Source organism: Myotis lucifugus, unplaced genomic scaffold (assembly GCF_000147115.1).
Source record: "Myotis lucifugus unplaced genomic scaffold, Myoluc2.0 scaffold_560, whole genome shotgun sequence".
NCBI lineage: Eukaryota > Metazoa > Chordata > Mammalia > Chiroptera > Vespertilionidae > Myotis > Myotis lucifugus.
Window position 1 is genome coordinate 505,301 of NW_005871608.1, and position 13,927 is coordinate 519,227.

Here is a 13,927-nt window from a genome sequence, read left to right on the forward strand (position 1 = left end):
TCATCTTATAAAATGTTATAAGAGATATCATAAGATGTAAGAAAATACCTTTCAAGCCTTCATACGAGGATAACAAGAAATGTTTTTAGAAGACAGAGATATAATGGGAATGAATGTGCCTCTACAGTTAGGCAAACCCGGTTCCAACTCCAGCTCCCCCACTTCCAGCTGTGTACATAGTTACTTCTTCTCCCTCAGCGTCAGTTTCCGCAGCCACAAAAGGGGTAAGGATCTCTGACAGGGATGTGGTTAATGGTTCAGTACAGTTATATATGAAGTGACCAGCATCATAAGGCTGTTCAACAACTGTCCTGGTACACCTTCCCCTCTCGCCCCCCTCCGGGACCTCCCACTGTGGGAGCATCGTGGAGGAGGGTGTTGGTCACCCTCCAGGACCACTCTTTTGGGTTTGCTACCAAATAACTCTGAACCCTTTCATAGGTATGACAGGGCTCTAGTAACAAAGACAGAGACAGAAACACCTGCCCATTGTGTACTGGAAATATTTTAAGGACCTAAACATTTTATTTATTATTTGAAAGAAAAATTCAGTCTCTGAAAATGTTCTACTTTTCAGTAATTTTAAAAAGTTGAAAAACCAACTCAAGGTCCTACACTGCCACTCTCAAACACAGAGATGGGAAGGGAGAACATCCCTTCGCGTTCTTGGTTTTCTACATGTACTCGAGACATGGAATTAATACGTGTGCCTTCCTTCTCCCACTATTGGCTGGTAAGAACTAGGAATTGCCAAAAATAATGTATGTGAGAGGTAATGTGATAAAAATGGTTTGAGAAATAAAATGAGGACATCATCCTTTTTCCCGTTTCTCAATCTTTTTAGGAACCCCCCTCTCAGGAGGTTATGCGTCTCCAGGGTAAAGGTTGGGGGATACCAAGGAGGGGCACTGAGAGCAACATGTCCTGAGTGCAGGCAATAAGGGGGGGGCTCTCTGAAAAGAACTTTTTTAGATAGTAAAGCTCACTGAAGTCAACCTGCTTTTAATTATCACCACACAGTGACAACTGTAAACCACAACAGTGATAAACTACTCCGTGCTCACCCCACCCATTGGACACCACTGCACAGGGCCCAGCTTCCCACAGGCATCACAGCCTTCTCCACAAGCCTGCAGACTCCGATCACACAGTGACACAGAACTCCAGTGTCCTTACATTCTTTCCCATCTACCCCACTATGGGTACTTGAGGGTCGGGACAGTCTAGCTCAGAGACAGGCCAGGAGCTGGCGCTTGATAAGTGATCAATGAATCTATGCAGGAGTTTTTTATACATGCTCTGTAATATGGTGGAAAAGTTTTGTGACTCTGTTCTTTTTCTTTTTCTATGGTATTCCTAACATAGTAAAAAAAATAGAGCAAATGAACTTTTATTAAGCATTGCCTTGATTCTGGCCTTTATTCAACAAATGAAGGACACTTAAAATCCACAGAAATATGGACTCTCAAGAAATTTGATAATCACTCATCCACATACTGAAACATTCTGATAAGCAACTGATTTTATATCATATTCACATTTATATAACAGGGGGGAAAAGTGAAATGGAAAACATAACTAGATAAGATTTTGGCACCGGCCCAAGCACATTGAATCTGAAAGTTTTCAAAACCATGATATCTAATTTTCAAGATTACAGAATCCCCAAATGATTGTATAATTTACCAACCTGATGCTGTTGTGTCAGGTCAGGTTGTGTAACAAAATATAAATCTCCCAACAAACTGATAATGTATTTCTTTTTGCCTCCAACTGGATTGTGGAGCAGTCCCTGGAGAACATCAGCGCTTTCGAAGGTTTTCAACTCAGTCCAGAGCAAACTGAACTCCTCTAAGAATGGGAATTAACCTGTAGACAGCCCAGGTTTTACTGGCGTGCCCCCAAGTTCCTAAGAATTTGGGTTTGCTGGAAGCAAAATCCAGCAGGTTATAATTATGCAAGATCAGTTCTACTCTCTTATAATCCACAGGTTTCTAACCAAATACTCTGCAAAAATGACCCTACTGTGGCCCAGCAGGCGTGGCTCAGTGGTTGAGTGCCAACCTAAGAACCAGGAAGTCACGATTTGATTTCCAATCAGGGCACATGCCGGGGTTGCAGGCTTGAACCCCAGTAAGGGGTGTGCAGGAGGCAGCCAACAATGATTCTCTGAAATTGATGTTTCTATCTCTCTCCCTCTCCCTTCCTTTCTGAAATCAATATAATATATATATATATATATATATATATATATATTTTTTTTTTCAATGACCCTACTGTGCACTGCTGTAAAGAACATTCCTCACCCACCTCTCACCATCTGAGTTCAGTTTCTAAAATGCCCACAAGCTCCCTCAGCTTTGGTTCCAGAGCAAGAGCCACCGTGAACATCATCATCACAGCACCATTCTTACACACTGCCCTCAAGACAGGATCAAAAGCATGAAGTGATTAAACTTCCTGTGAAACAAAACAGCAATTCCTTCAGGAAACTGTAATAAAAATCAGAGGATGGCTGTCACAATCATGTAGAACAAGACTAAATAGCAAGTCCTTTGTGAACATATGTGTACACTAGAGGCCTGGTGTATGATTTCGTGCACCAGTGGGGTTCCTTGGCCTGCGGGATCTGGCTGAAACCAGCTCTCCGACATCACCCGAGGGGTCCCGGATTGTGAGAGGGCGCAGGCCAGGCTGAGGGACCCCACCAGTGCATGATTGGGCTGGGGAGGGACGTGGGAGGTTGGCCAGCCGGGGAGGGACCATGGGAGGGCTCCAGGGCATGTCTGGCCCATTTCGCTCAGTCCTGATCAGCCGGACCCCAGCAGCAAGTTAACCTACCAGTTGGAGCGTCTGCCCCCTGGTGGTCAGTGCACGTCATAGTGACTGGTCAACGGGTTGACTGTCTGCCCCCTGGTGATCAGTGCATGTCATAGCAAGCGGTTGAGCTGCCTTAGCATATCATTAGCATATTATGCTTTGATTGGTTGGACGGACGACCCGATGACCGGACACTTAGCACATTAGGCTTTTATTATATAGGAGGATGGGGGAAGATTAGAAAGTCAGTTTTGCATTCATTGGGCTGCAAAGCTCAGGAAGGTTTCACACTGTGGCCAGAGAATCACTGCTGTCCTCACTGCCCACTGGCCAAAAGAAGCCCTTCTCCCTGCAGGATTCATAATATGCCGGAAAGGTCCAAGAGAACTGGGTGTATCATCTCTCCTTAAAAAAGAAGAATCTAATGAGTTATATTTTAAGAGAAAATGATAGACTTGGCTAAGACGTGACAGGCCATTTAAGGGACAGTTCACAGTAAAAGCAATGGGAGCCCATATGGGGAAGCCTGACACCTTCACCGCACTGACTTAACTTCCTGTGGCCAACTGGGACTCTTCACATTTCTCTAAACAGAACATTCTCCAAGACTGGCCTTTGGACTTGGCAAGCCCTGTGTCCTCACTGCGCTAGAAGGCAGGACCTACTTAGGGTGCACATGAAGGATTCCCACAAAATTCTGAGCTAGCATGAGGGTAATCAAAGAGCTGCCATAAAAAAAGGAAGAAAAGATCAAAGCACTCTGCCTGTAAGGAATTAAACTGAGATTAAGTTGAGACAATTTCTTTAAAAAGCATACTGAAAATCCTGAAGAACTTTGCTGTTGTCATGGTGACTGATGCAGTGGTTTCTAGGCTTTCTCTGGACTTCAAACAGGTAAAATGTGTAAAAAAACAAAAAAGAGGATGGAGTGAGGATACAGAAGTAGTTTTACCAACTTTCTTTTTAAATCCTCACCCAAGGTTATGTTTTCTTTTTAATTATTCCTTTTAAAGATAGAGGGAGAGACGGAGAAACGCAGATGTGAGAGAGAAACATTAATTGGTTGTCTCCTGCACAGGCCCTGACCAGGGATTGAACCACAACCTAGGTATGTGCCCTGACTGTGAATCAAACCCACAACCTTTTGGTATATGGGATGATGTTCCAACCGAGTCACCTGGCCAGAGCTTTGCCAACTTTTTATATCACCAAGTAAGTGCCTCTGCGATGTAATATATAATTAACAGGATCATCATTTTATTTTTTTAAATGTTGGAAGGGTATGGTCTCAATAAAAACAAGTTTTTGAACTGAATAATTTAGCTTTAGGAAAAACCCACTTATCCTATTTTCCTCATTTCTTTGTAACATTTTGCATACATCACAGTGAACTGCTGGACACATTCCCAGTAAAAGAAGGAACCAGCATACACTACTGGTATCTAAACTGAATAACACACTAAGAATATAAATCAGAACTGGAGATATTTTTAGGAGGAAGAAAAATGATCAATAGTTTTCTGTAAAATGACTAACTAGAACAGCCGTGGGCAAACTACGGCCCGCGGGCCGGATCTAGCCCGTTTGAAATGAATAAAACTAAAAAAAAAAAAAAAAAGACTGTACCCTTTTATGTAATAATGTTTACTTTGAATTTATATTAGTTCACACAAACACTCCATCCATGCTTTTGTTCCGGCCCTCCAGTCCAGTTTAAGAACCCACTGTGGCCCTCGAGTCAAAAAGTTTGCCCACCCCTGAACTAGAAACACCTAAATAAGCAATTATAACATTATTAGAATTACAAGCATTCACAAAAGTGACCAGATATAAAATAAATACACCACATCATAGAAATAGAATTTGTAACTCTTTTAGTCATCAACAGAAATTTATCCTATATAATAAAAGGCTAATATGCAAATCGACTGAACAGCAGAACGACCGGTCACTATGACATGCACTGACCACCAGAGGGAAGATGCTCAATGTAGGAGCTGCCCCCTGGTGGTCAATGTGCTCCCACAGGGGGAGTGCCGCTCAGCCAGAAGCCGGCTCATGGCTGGCAAGCGCAGCAGTGGTGGCAGGATCCTCTCCCTGGCAACACTAAGGATGTCCGACTGCTGGCTGTCAGTTGGACATCCCCCGAGGGCTCCTGGACTGGGAAAGGGCGCAGGCCGGGTTGAGGGCCCCCCACCGAGTGCACAAATTTCATGCACTGGGCCTCTAGTATCTCTATAATTCCCCTTTAAGGAAACAAATTATGGTTGTTAGTCCTAATAGGCCAAGTCAAATACTATAACTACTTTAATTACCCTTTCCTGAGGAAAGAAATTGCTTTAAATGTTTTAAACTGTTTATGTTCTAATAAACCCTTCTTGTGTCTGCTTGCAAACTTTGTCAATTTTTCTTTCCAGAGGCAAAAAATAGTCAGGCTTATCTAGCAATAGAGAGTGACCAATAAAAAGGGAAGCCAGGGTTAGTTTAACCTGTCAAAGACATGGGCAATGGAAGTGGGTGGGTAGCCCAGTGGATCACAAGACTTCTTGTAGAAAGAACACTTTCCCAAGGGTTGGAAGGCCCAGGTTGAGGCCTGGCCTTCCACTAACAGCTGTGTTCCTCAGGCAGGTCACTCAACTTTCTCAGCACAGAATTACTAGGAAGTCTGAAGTGACCAGATGCACCTTATCCTGGGGCCCGATGGTGCAGCTTGGTGGCCTACTTCACCTTAAAAATTGAAGTGGAGCCCAGCTGGTGTAGTTCAGTGGCTGAGCATCGACCCATGAACCAAGAGGTCACTGGTTTTCAACTCCCAGTTAGGGCACATGCCTAAGTTCCCAGCTCGATCCCCAGTAGGGGGCATGTAGGAGGCAGCCCATTGATATTTCTCTCTCATTGATGTTTTTATTTCTGTCCCTCTCCCTTCCTCTCTCTCTAAAAAGCAATAAAAACATAAAAAAATTTGAAGTGGATTTTGCATGCTACCTTCTTCCTGACAACATTTTTAAAAATTTGGGAATATTTTAAACTAATTACTGTTAACTATAAATGTCTCCCTGGGAATGGGAGTCCAGTTTAAACTTCGGATTCATATCCCGCTCCCCGCCCGCGCCCCCTCACTGCTGGACCCTCCTGTGAAGCTCCCAGGACACAGAAGTGAAGGGGTTATGACCATTTCTACAAGCACATGCTCAAGAACTCACTTCTTCTCAACCTTCTTTTAGCTAACAGGATGTTCTGATGCTGAGCCAAGCTAAGAAAAGAGGAGGCAGTGTGAATACAAGGGCCCATCAGGCTGCTGGTTATAGAATCAAGAACACCAGGGGCTGGAAGGCCATCCCAGGAATGCTCAACAAGGGGGCACCTTTTTCTGTGTTCCAAGCTACAGGTGCCAGAATAGAATTTCCTTCCTGCCTCTATCTCAGTTTCAAACCCAGGCTACTTTAAACTGTCCCCAACTCCCCTTCTTGTTTCCCAGGTAATAATAGCAGCTTTCCCCCAAGACCAGCTTTTCATGTTCATCTGCTTGGTTCAGTGGTAGATTCCCTAGCACACAGTAGGACCTCAATGCATGTTTATTTAATGAGTGAATGCATTCCAGTGAGGTGCCTGATCATAAAGGGACAAGCATATCATGAGACATTTCAGACGGGGCCCAAAGTAACCACGAAAGGAAGGACATCCCCTGTGTGGCCATTTGACCACACCCTGACTGTGGTCTGAATGTGGCACAAGCTTCTGGAAAGCAATCAAGAAGGTGCCTGCCACAGGGGTGGAAAGGATGTTCAGGTACAGCTCTGAGTCCTCCCATATTTATTTCTACTCACTTGATATGCACCTCTCCCTTGTCAACCTGGTACCACATGTTTATTTAAGAGATAATGTTGCCGTGGAGGAGTGCATAAGGCAATAAACAGCTTTTGCAGGCAATTAAATGTAGAAGTGAAATTGAGCCGCCGGTCGGGGGAACCAGCTATTCATCGTGAGTTTGTACCAGTGTCACAAATGTTATTCCTGTTTCCCAACAGGACAGGAATCTATGATTGGGCCACAAATCTCCACAGGCTGGAGACAGACCTAAAGCAATTAAAGCGGCTTTCCGAGTGCAGGCACAAACAAGAAAGAGCCTTGGGATTCTGACCCAGCAGCCTGTTCTAGCAAGGGTACAAGGACTTGTCCTCAGGGGAATCTTGCCTCGCACAGTGGCTGAGACCGTCCTCCAAGTCCAGGCAACACTGCCACGCAAGAGAGCCCCATCTTCTAGCTCTCCCTAAGACAGCACCTTTGTAAGGGATCACCAAGGCAGTCCAAGGCCTCTGCCATACCTTTCCCAGGTTTTCCAGGTGGAGTAAGAATAAACATCAGTGTGTCAGGCATCATATGCCTGAAAGACTTTGCCAAAGTAGAGGGTAAATTAATTTAGGAGATTTCTGACTCTTCTGTAAAGCTGACCATGAGCTGTCTCTCTTTAAGAAAACACCTAAGATTTTTGTTTCTCATCCTTTTTCTCTTAAGCCAGCAGGTTGAGACCCTCCATACTTTATCCTTAAAGCCTGGAAGCAGCCAGAAAACCAGGAAACTCTTCTGGGGAATCTGCAGGATAAACTGTTTTGTTTTTGTAACTACAAGAGAAGTCTTTCTCCTTTCAGGGTGGAGAGTCTTTAGTAGAAATCAACCTAGAACCTGCCTCAAATCATAAAATCCAAATGGCACTTTGAAAGGCCTGTAGGAGCCCAGCTTAAAGATTCACAAATCACTGCTTTTCCTTTGATACTCATACTACCCCTCAATTTTAACACCAATGTTCTAAGTTCCCTTTCTAAAACGTATGATTCTAAAAATAAAATGTATGAAAATGGGTAGCCCAGGGTATTAAAGCTGACATATTAATATGCCAAAAAAGTCAGATCCCTAGGAATAGTGAGAGAAACGAAAAAGTGGGGTGACTCAAATATTAACAATTTCCCAACACCTAAAAAAAAGAAAAATAGAATAGAATAGAGTTGCTCAAAAAAATTCAACTCACATTTTTAAAAAGTTGACATAAGAAGGTCAAAGATTTGCCCTAAACACCTAAATGTGTAAGTTGCATTGTCTCGGAATCCATGCCCAGCTGAGAAAGTTTACATACAGTAAATGCATCCAAAATGAGAACATCTATCACAGAATCATAACAGCTTATGGCTAGAGGGGGCTTGGAGGTGTTGAGTCCAAGAGCTCATGTCTATACACATTCCCACCATGTGGTAATCCCACCTGAAAATGCTTTCAGTGCCTTGAAACTGTTTCTAATATAGTGGCACGATGGAATGGTCAAAACTGAGGGAAACGAACAGCTCTGATAAACGCTCCTTCCCTGATCATGAAAACGCTTTGTTTTTCCCCAAATATTAAAAAGCTCTTAATTGCACACTATTTTTAAATTGCACACTGTTTTAAATATTTCAGAGTATGAAAGACTGGCCTCTATTCCCAGCTAAAAACACACCCACACTGGCCCAGCACAGCAGTGACCTAATCCCTCTTCTTACCTTTCTTCCATTCGAACATACATACAGATTTGGACACGCCTCACTCCCAGGGCAAAATTCATCAGGAAGAGTACTGCCATCCAGAAGACGCACCCAACATTTCCTATGCTGCTCAAAGAAAACGGGGGCAAGGCAGGGGGAGGTGGGGCATAATATAGTAAGCTACTTTTGAATCTGACTATGGCCAACTGGGTATTTATGCAAAATGACATTAGAAAATGAGAAAATGAAAAGACACCCAAATATATGCATATTTCTTTACAGTTCCTTGCAGACAATGTCTGAGGTTAAATAATCTGATGTGCAGAGAGAAAAATTCTTTACATCTTTCGTATAATGTGCCTATACCTATGAGAAGTGTTGGGCATGTGTGTGTCTGTGTGTGTGGTTTTCACGTATCCAGTTCACTCTCTGGGTAACATCTTACCTGCCACTGGTTTCCTGCCTGACCAGGCACATAAGGAGCTGGGAGGCTGCGAAGGCTGTTCTTCACCGGGGATCCCCCAAGAGGGTTTCCCATGTCCCCAGAAGGGGAATCAGCAGTCAAGGCCACGGGGTACTGCGGATAGTTGTACAGATTGTTGTAGTACGGAAACAGAGACGGCTGATAAAAGCTGCTGTAGTAGGTGGAGTCTGAAACCAGGTCAGGTGCGTTCTCCACGTGCCCTCTGCTGGTGACAGCAGGAATATCCTGGATGACCATACGCCCGTCTAGAAAGAAAAAAAAGAAAAAAGAAAAAAGCAACATGGTATTAATCTGGAAGTTCACAAAACTTGACCTCTAAAGCTTGGCAATGCATAGCCATCCTCCTCAGATCTCAGAGCTACAGAAAAAGGCACCTGAACAGGCAGCCAAAATAAAGGAGGGTTCTCAGGGTTGACATAATTCTGGTGGCGCAGATGACAGATTCTTGCAGATTACTTTTACTAAGAATACAAAACACATTTTAAGGGTCTTTTTAATTAGATAAAGCCTGACCAGTAACTTTTTATCCTAATGTCAAAAAATTAGAGATAAAATCTAGTTAACTCAGCTGTCTACAACATTATTACAACAAAAGTAATTATACTTCATTTTAAACAAGGTAATAAAAACAAACCCCAGTGCCCTAACTATGGTGACCACATAGATATGTCAGAAAGTCAAAGCAAAAAGTTAAAAGTTTAAGCAAACATTGTTTCCTTCACTTCCTTCCACAGCTGATACCCTATCCTTCAGAAGTCTGGACAATGATTTAGACCAGGAATAGACAAACTTCTTCTGTAAAAGGTCAGTTAGTAACTATTTCAAGCTTTGTGGGCATTCAGTTGCAGAACAGACAGGTTGTTGCAATAAAACTTTATTCACAAACAGATAGTGGGCCCATGGGCTATAGTTTGCCAGTCGTGGGTCTACACTTTATACTGTCAATTCCAATAAACAACTAAAGGGACTCTTATGTTCAAAGAGTTGGTCCAGGTGCCTGAAAAGGCTGCAAGGTGTCAGGATGCTCCTACCCAACAGGAGTCTGCAGTCTAGAAGGAAATATATGTTAGGGTTAAAATAACAAGGATTATCATACAATAACACCCACAAACTTTCACAAAAATTCAAAGGCTATAACAATGACTTGCAGCCTAGAAAGGAATTACAGAGAAATCCTCAGGAAAAAACTGCATCTGAAGGGTATTTTGCTAAGTTACATAAGTCCAACAGAGAAAGACAAATACTTACATGTGTAATTGGATGAACAAAACAAGCAATCAAAATAGAAACAGACTCATAGATACAGAGAACAGACTGACAGCTATCAGAGGGGAGAAGGGTTAGGGCTGGGTGAAAAATGTGAAGGGATTAATCAGCACAAATTGGTAGTTATAGAAAAGCCACAGAGATGTAAATTAGAGCATAGGGAATGCTGCCAATAATCGAGATAAATATGTATGGGGCCAGGTGGGTGCTTGAAGCAGCGGGAAGACCACTCTGTAAAGTACATGATTTTCTAACCACTTTTGCTATATATCTGAAACTAATAAAGAATAATACTGAATGTAAACTGTAACTAAAAAAATAAAAATAAAATTTTAAATTTTTAAATGGGGAAAAAAAGAAAAACTGCATCTGAGTTGCACTTTAAAAGAGAAGTAGAAAACAGGCTTTAAAAAATGAGAAAAGGGCTGTAGGGACAAAGAAAAGGAAGCAGGAACGTGGAAGGCAAATTTGGGGTTGATGAACAGGGGGTGAAGAACTCAGTGCAAACGGGAAAGAGAGGTCCAGTTTGACGGTGGACTGGTGCAAGGTGAGGGAAAGCCTCCGTCCAATTTCCTGGCTGGCCTATCATGGAGTGGCAGGAACCACTGAGGATTTCTGAGCAAGGAGTGGAGAGGGAGAGAGCGAGAGCTGTGCTTGGGGCTGATTTATCTGATGGCAATTTGTAAGGCAAGGGAAGGGAAGGGAGACCAGAGGCTGGAGAGCCACTAGGGAGCCACTGCAGGTGTCAGGGAGAGACCTAGAAGACTCAAATATAAGAGAGGGGACCTGGGCCAGGAACATGAAGGAGACAAAACTCAACAGAACGGGAGGACAGATGGGACGTCAGAAATTATGTTGCAGGATAAGGCAAAGAAATGCAAAGCAGATGTCAGAGGAGAGGGAGGTGGCAAGTTCTGCTTAATCAAGGTGCCAGAGGGGCACACAAGTGGGAGCAATGGGCGAGAGTGAGGACTTGACACCTGCACCCATGGGAGAAGCTGAGGTTCAGGAGTCACCACTGGGCCATCTGGCTGCCTCTGGGAGAGCAGGAGGGAGCTGTTACAGAAAAGCATGTTCTGAGGGGAGAGTCAAGGCGAGGTCAGGGAGAACTGAGGAGAAAGGCAATGTCACAGAGGCCAAAGTTGACATGGGTTGGGGAGGAAGAAGGCTGACCTGCCCGCTGCTGCTAAGAGTTCAAGCAAAACTCGTTCTGGAAAAGACCAACAGAGGGTTAGGTTTTTAGTGCAGAAGGAGCAAGAGGGCGGGGAGCAAGTGAGCAATGAAGAAACAGAGCGATCGTGCTTCTGTCTCACCAGGATGGAAGATGCAGCAAGAGGCACCATGCCTGCTAGCTCACCTGTGCACCCCTGTGCCTAGCACACTGCTGGCCACAAGGTGGTAAATAGTTGCAAAAGGGATCAATAAATAATGGTTTTTCAAGTAGCCTGATGTCAAAATAAATGTGATTAAAAAAAATAGAAGCTCCAGAGAGTAATAAGATGTTGTTCATTTTTAATACATAGAGGTTTGGGATATGTAGGCAGGTAGAAGAAGCTAATGGAAAGAAATTCTCAGGACAATCAGTGCACGGCCATCTCTCCAACCTCCGCTATAGCAAATTCCCAAAACAGTAACTAGAGGGATCTCTTCAACATCGGATGTCATCAAAGCTGGTAAGTGAGGCTAAATGTCACTATTAATTTGAGATAAATCAGAAAGTAAGATTTCCAACTCATAAGCTACAAAATACATAAACTAACCATACAAAATTTGAAATATGTATATCATCAGAAAGTGGTTTTCCACATACAAACTCCTTTTTTTTTCTTTTAGTACATGCCCAACCTGGGATAGAACCCAAACGTAGGTATGTGCCTTGACTGGGAATTGAATCCACAACCTTTTAGTGTACAGAATGATGCTCCAACCAGAGCAACCAGGCCAGGGCTCATGTACAAACTCTTAACAGCCTATTAACCATTTTCTGAATCACAGAAAAAAACACAGTAAAAACTCACAGCTAATTCTATAAACCTGAGCTGAATCACCATCCGTACCAGGCCCCTCACTGTGACTAGTTTCTCTTGCCCAACGCCATGCTGAATGCACACTGTGACAGGGATATTTTACCTGCACAGTCAGTATGACTAAGTATAAAGACCACAGCAAAAACCTGGTTGGCTCAGTGGATAGAGTGTTGGCCCTGAGACTGAAGGGTTCCGGGTTCCGTTACAGGCTCCATCCCCGGCCCACTAGGGTGTGTGCAGGGAGGCAACCAATTGTGTCATGTTTCTCTCTCTCTGTCTCTCCCCCTCCCTTCCACTCTCTCTAAAAATCAATGGAAATATATCCGCAGATGAGGATTAACAAAAAAAATTCTTTTTCAAAAATTGTAGTGGATATACTGGTACAATATTATATTAGTTTCAGGTGTATAACACAGTGATTAGACATTTATATACCTTACAATGTGATCACCACAATAAGTCTAATAACTATCTGTCACTGTACAAAGTTAATACAATATTACTGACAACTCCTGAATCTCACTCTTTATTTTTCTAACATAAAAACTGGCCAAGGTTAGCACTTAACAGTATTAATAATCATAGGAAGCACAAAGCACTGTTCCCGAGAGAATGCAGTAGCTCTCTTAACCAGTGGTCCCTTGCAGGAATTACCAACACCTGCCAGGATGCCAATGAAAGTATGAAGTTAGAAGTTTTAAGTGTTGCTATATATTTGGTGTAGTCCTAGTGGGTGCTATCTGGAACAAAGATGGGCGGGACTGGATCCCACAGCTGGGAAAGGAACTGGAGAAGCATGTACCTACAGCATCTGCAGTAGAGACCTTTGCAGAGATGACACTTGCAGACTCGATCGCGTCTTATTCCAGTGCTCATAGTTGTGGTTCCGTACACTTACCTTCCATTCCATAGTTCAGTTCTTTGGTAAGGCTTCCCAATTGCTCTGCTACTTCTTTTGTGCTAACGTATGCAGCGTGAAATATGACTCACTCCTTCATGAGAGATCAATATACCCAACACATGATAAATACCCTTATTGATCTTGCAGTGTTATATGCTGGTCTCTGGGCCCATGGCATATTAATAGTAGTTAACCAGTAATTCATTTTAAGGTATGTGAAGGCTTCCCCCCCCACTCTTCTGGAGTGTCAAGATTTCTGGAGTTGTTGCACTTTGAGTCCTTTACGTTCAAACCTGGAGCCATACTCTCCCCCTTTCAATAACAACACTAAACCCCATAGTTTCCAGTATGAAAGATTACATATCAAACCAAAATTGACAATTTACAATGATAACACTATTTGTGATTCACAATGATCTCTTGTAAACAATTAATTTATGTATACCACGTCTTATTTGTCTTTGATCCATACGCTCGCATGGTGCCTTCCCACTTAGCTTCCAGTTTTTTTGTTTTGTTTTGTTTTGTTTTTTAAATATATTTTATTAATTTTTTACAGAGAGGAAGGGAGAGGGATAGAGAGCTAGAAACATCGATGAGAGAGAAACATCGATCAGCTGCCTCCCGCACACTCCCCACTGGGTATGTGCCCACAACCAAGGTACATGCCCTTGACCGGAATCGAACCTGGGACCCTTGAGTCCGCAGGCCGACGCTCTATCCACGGAGCCAAACTGGTCAGGGCTAGCTTCCAGTTTTAAGAGTCACCAATCAAGGAAAAATTGTTCCCCACTAAATCTGAGATATCAGAATCATCTGCCATCAACTAACATGTTGTGCTGAATGCTAGGAGGGCACAGAAAAAGTGCAAGTCATCTTCCCGACTCTTTTTTTACTCAAAGAAAAAGGTCTTGAG

General features: G+C 43.1%; 1 protein-coding gene across 1 annotated transcript in view; it reads right to left on the minus strand.

Moving 5' to 3' along the window:
• Window positions 1–13,927, minus strand: part of DMRT1 (doublesex and mab-3 related transcription factor 1) — a 93,096-nt gene that overhangs the window by 46,255 nt on the left and 32,914 nt on the right. The window contains 1 exon segment of the mRNA XM_006104289.3: window positions 8,779–9,062. Within this exon segment, the coding sequence (XP_006104351.1) occupies window positions 8,779–9,062 (284 nt within the window).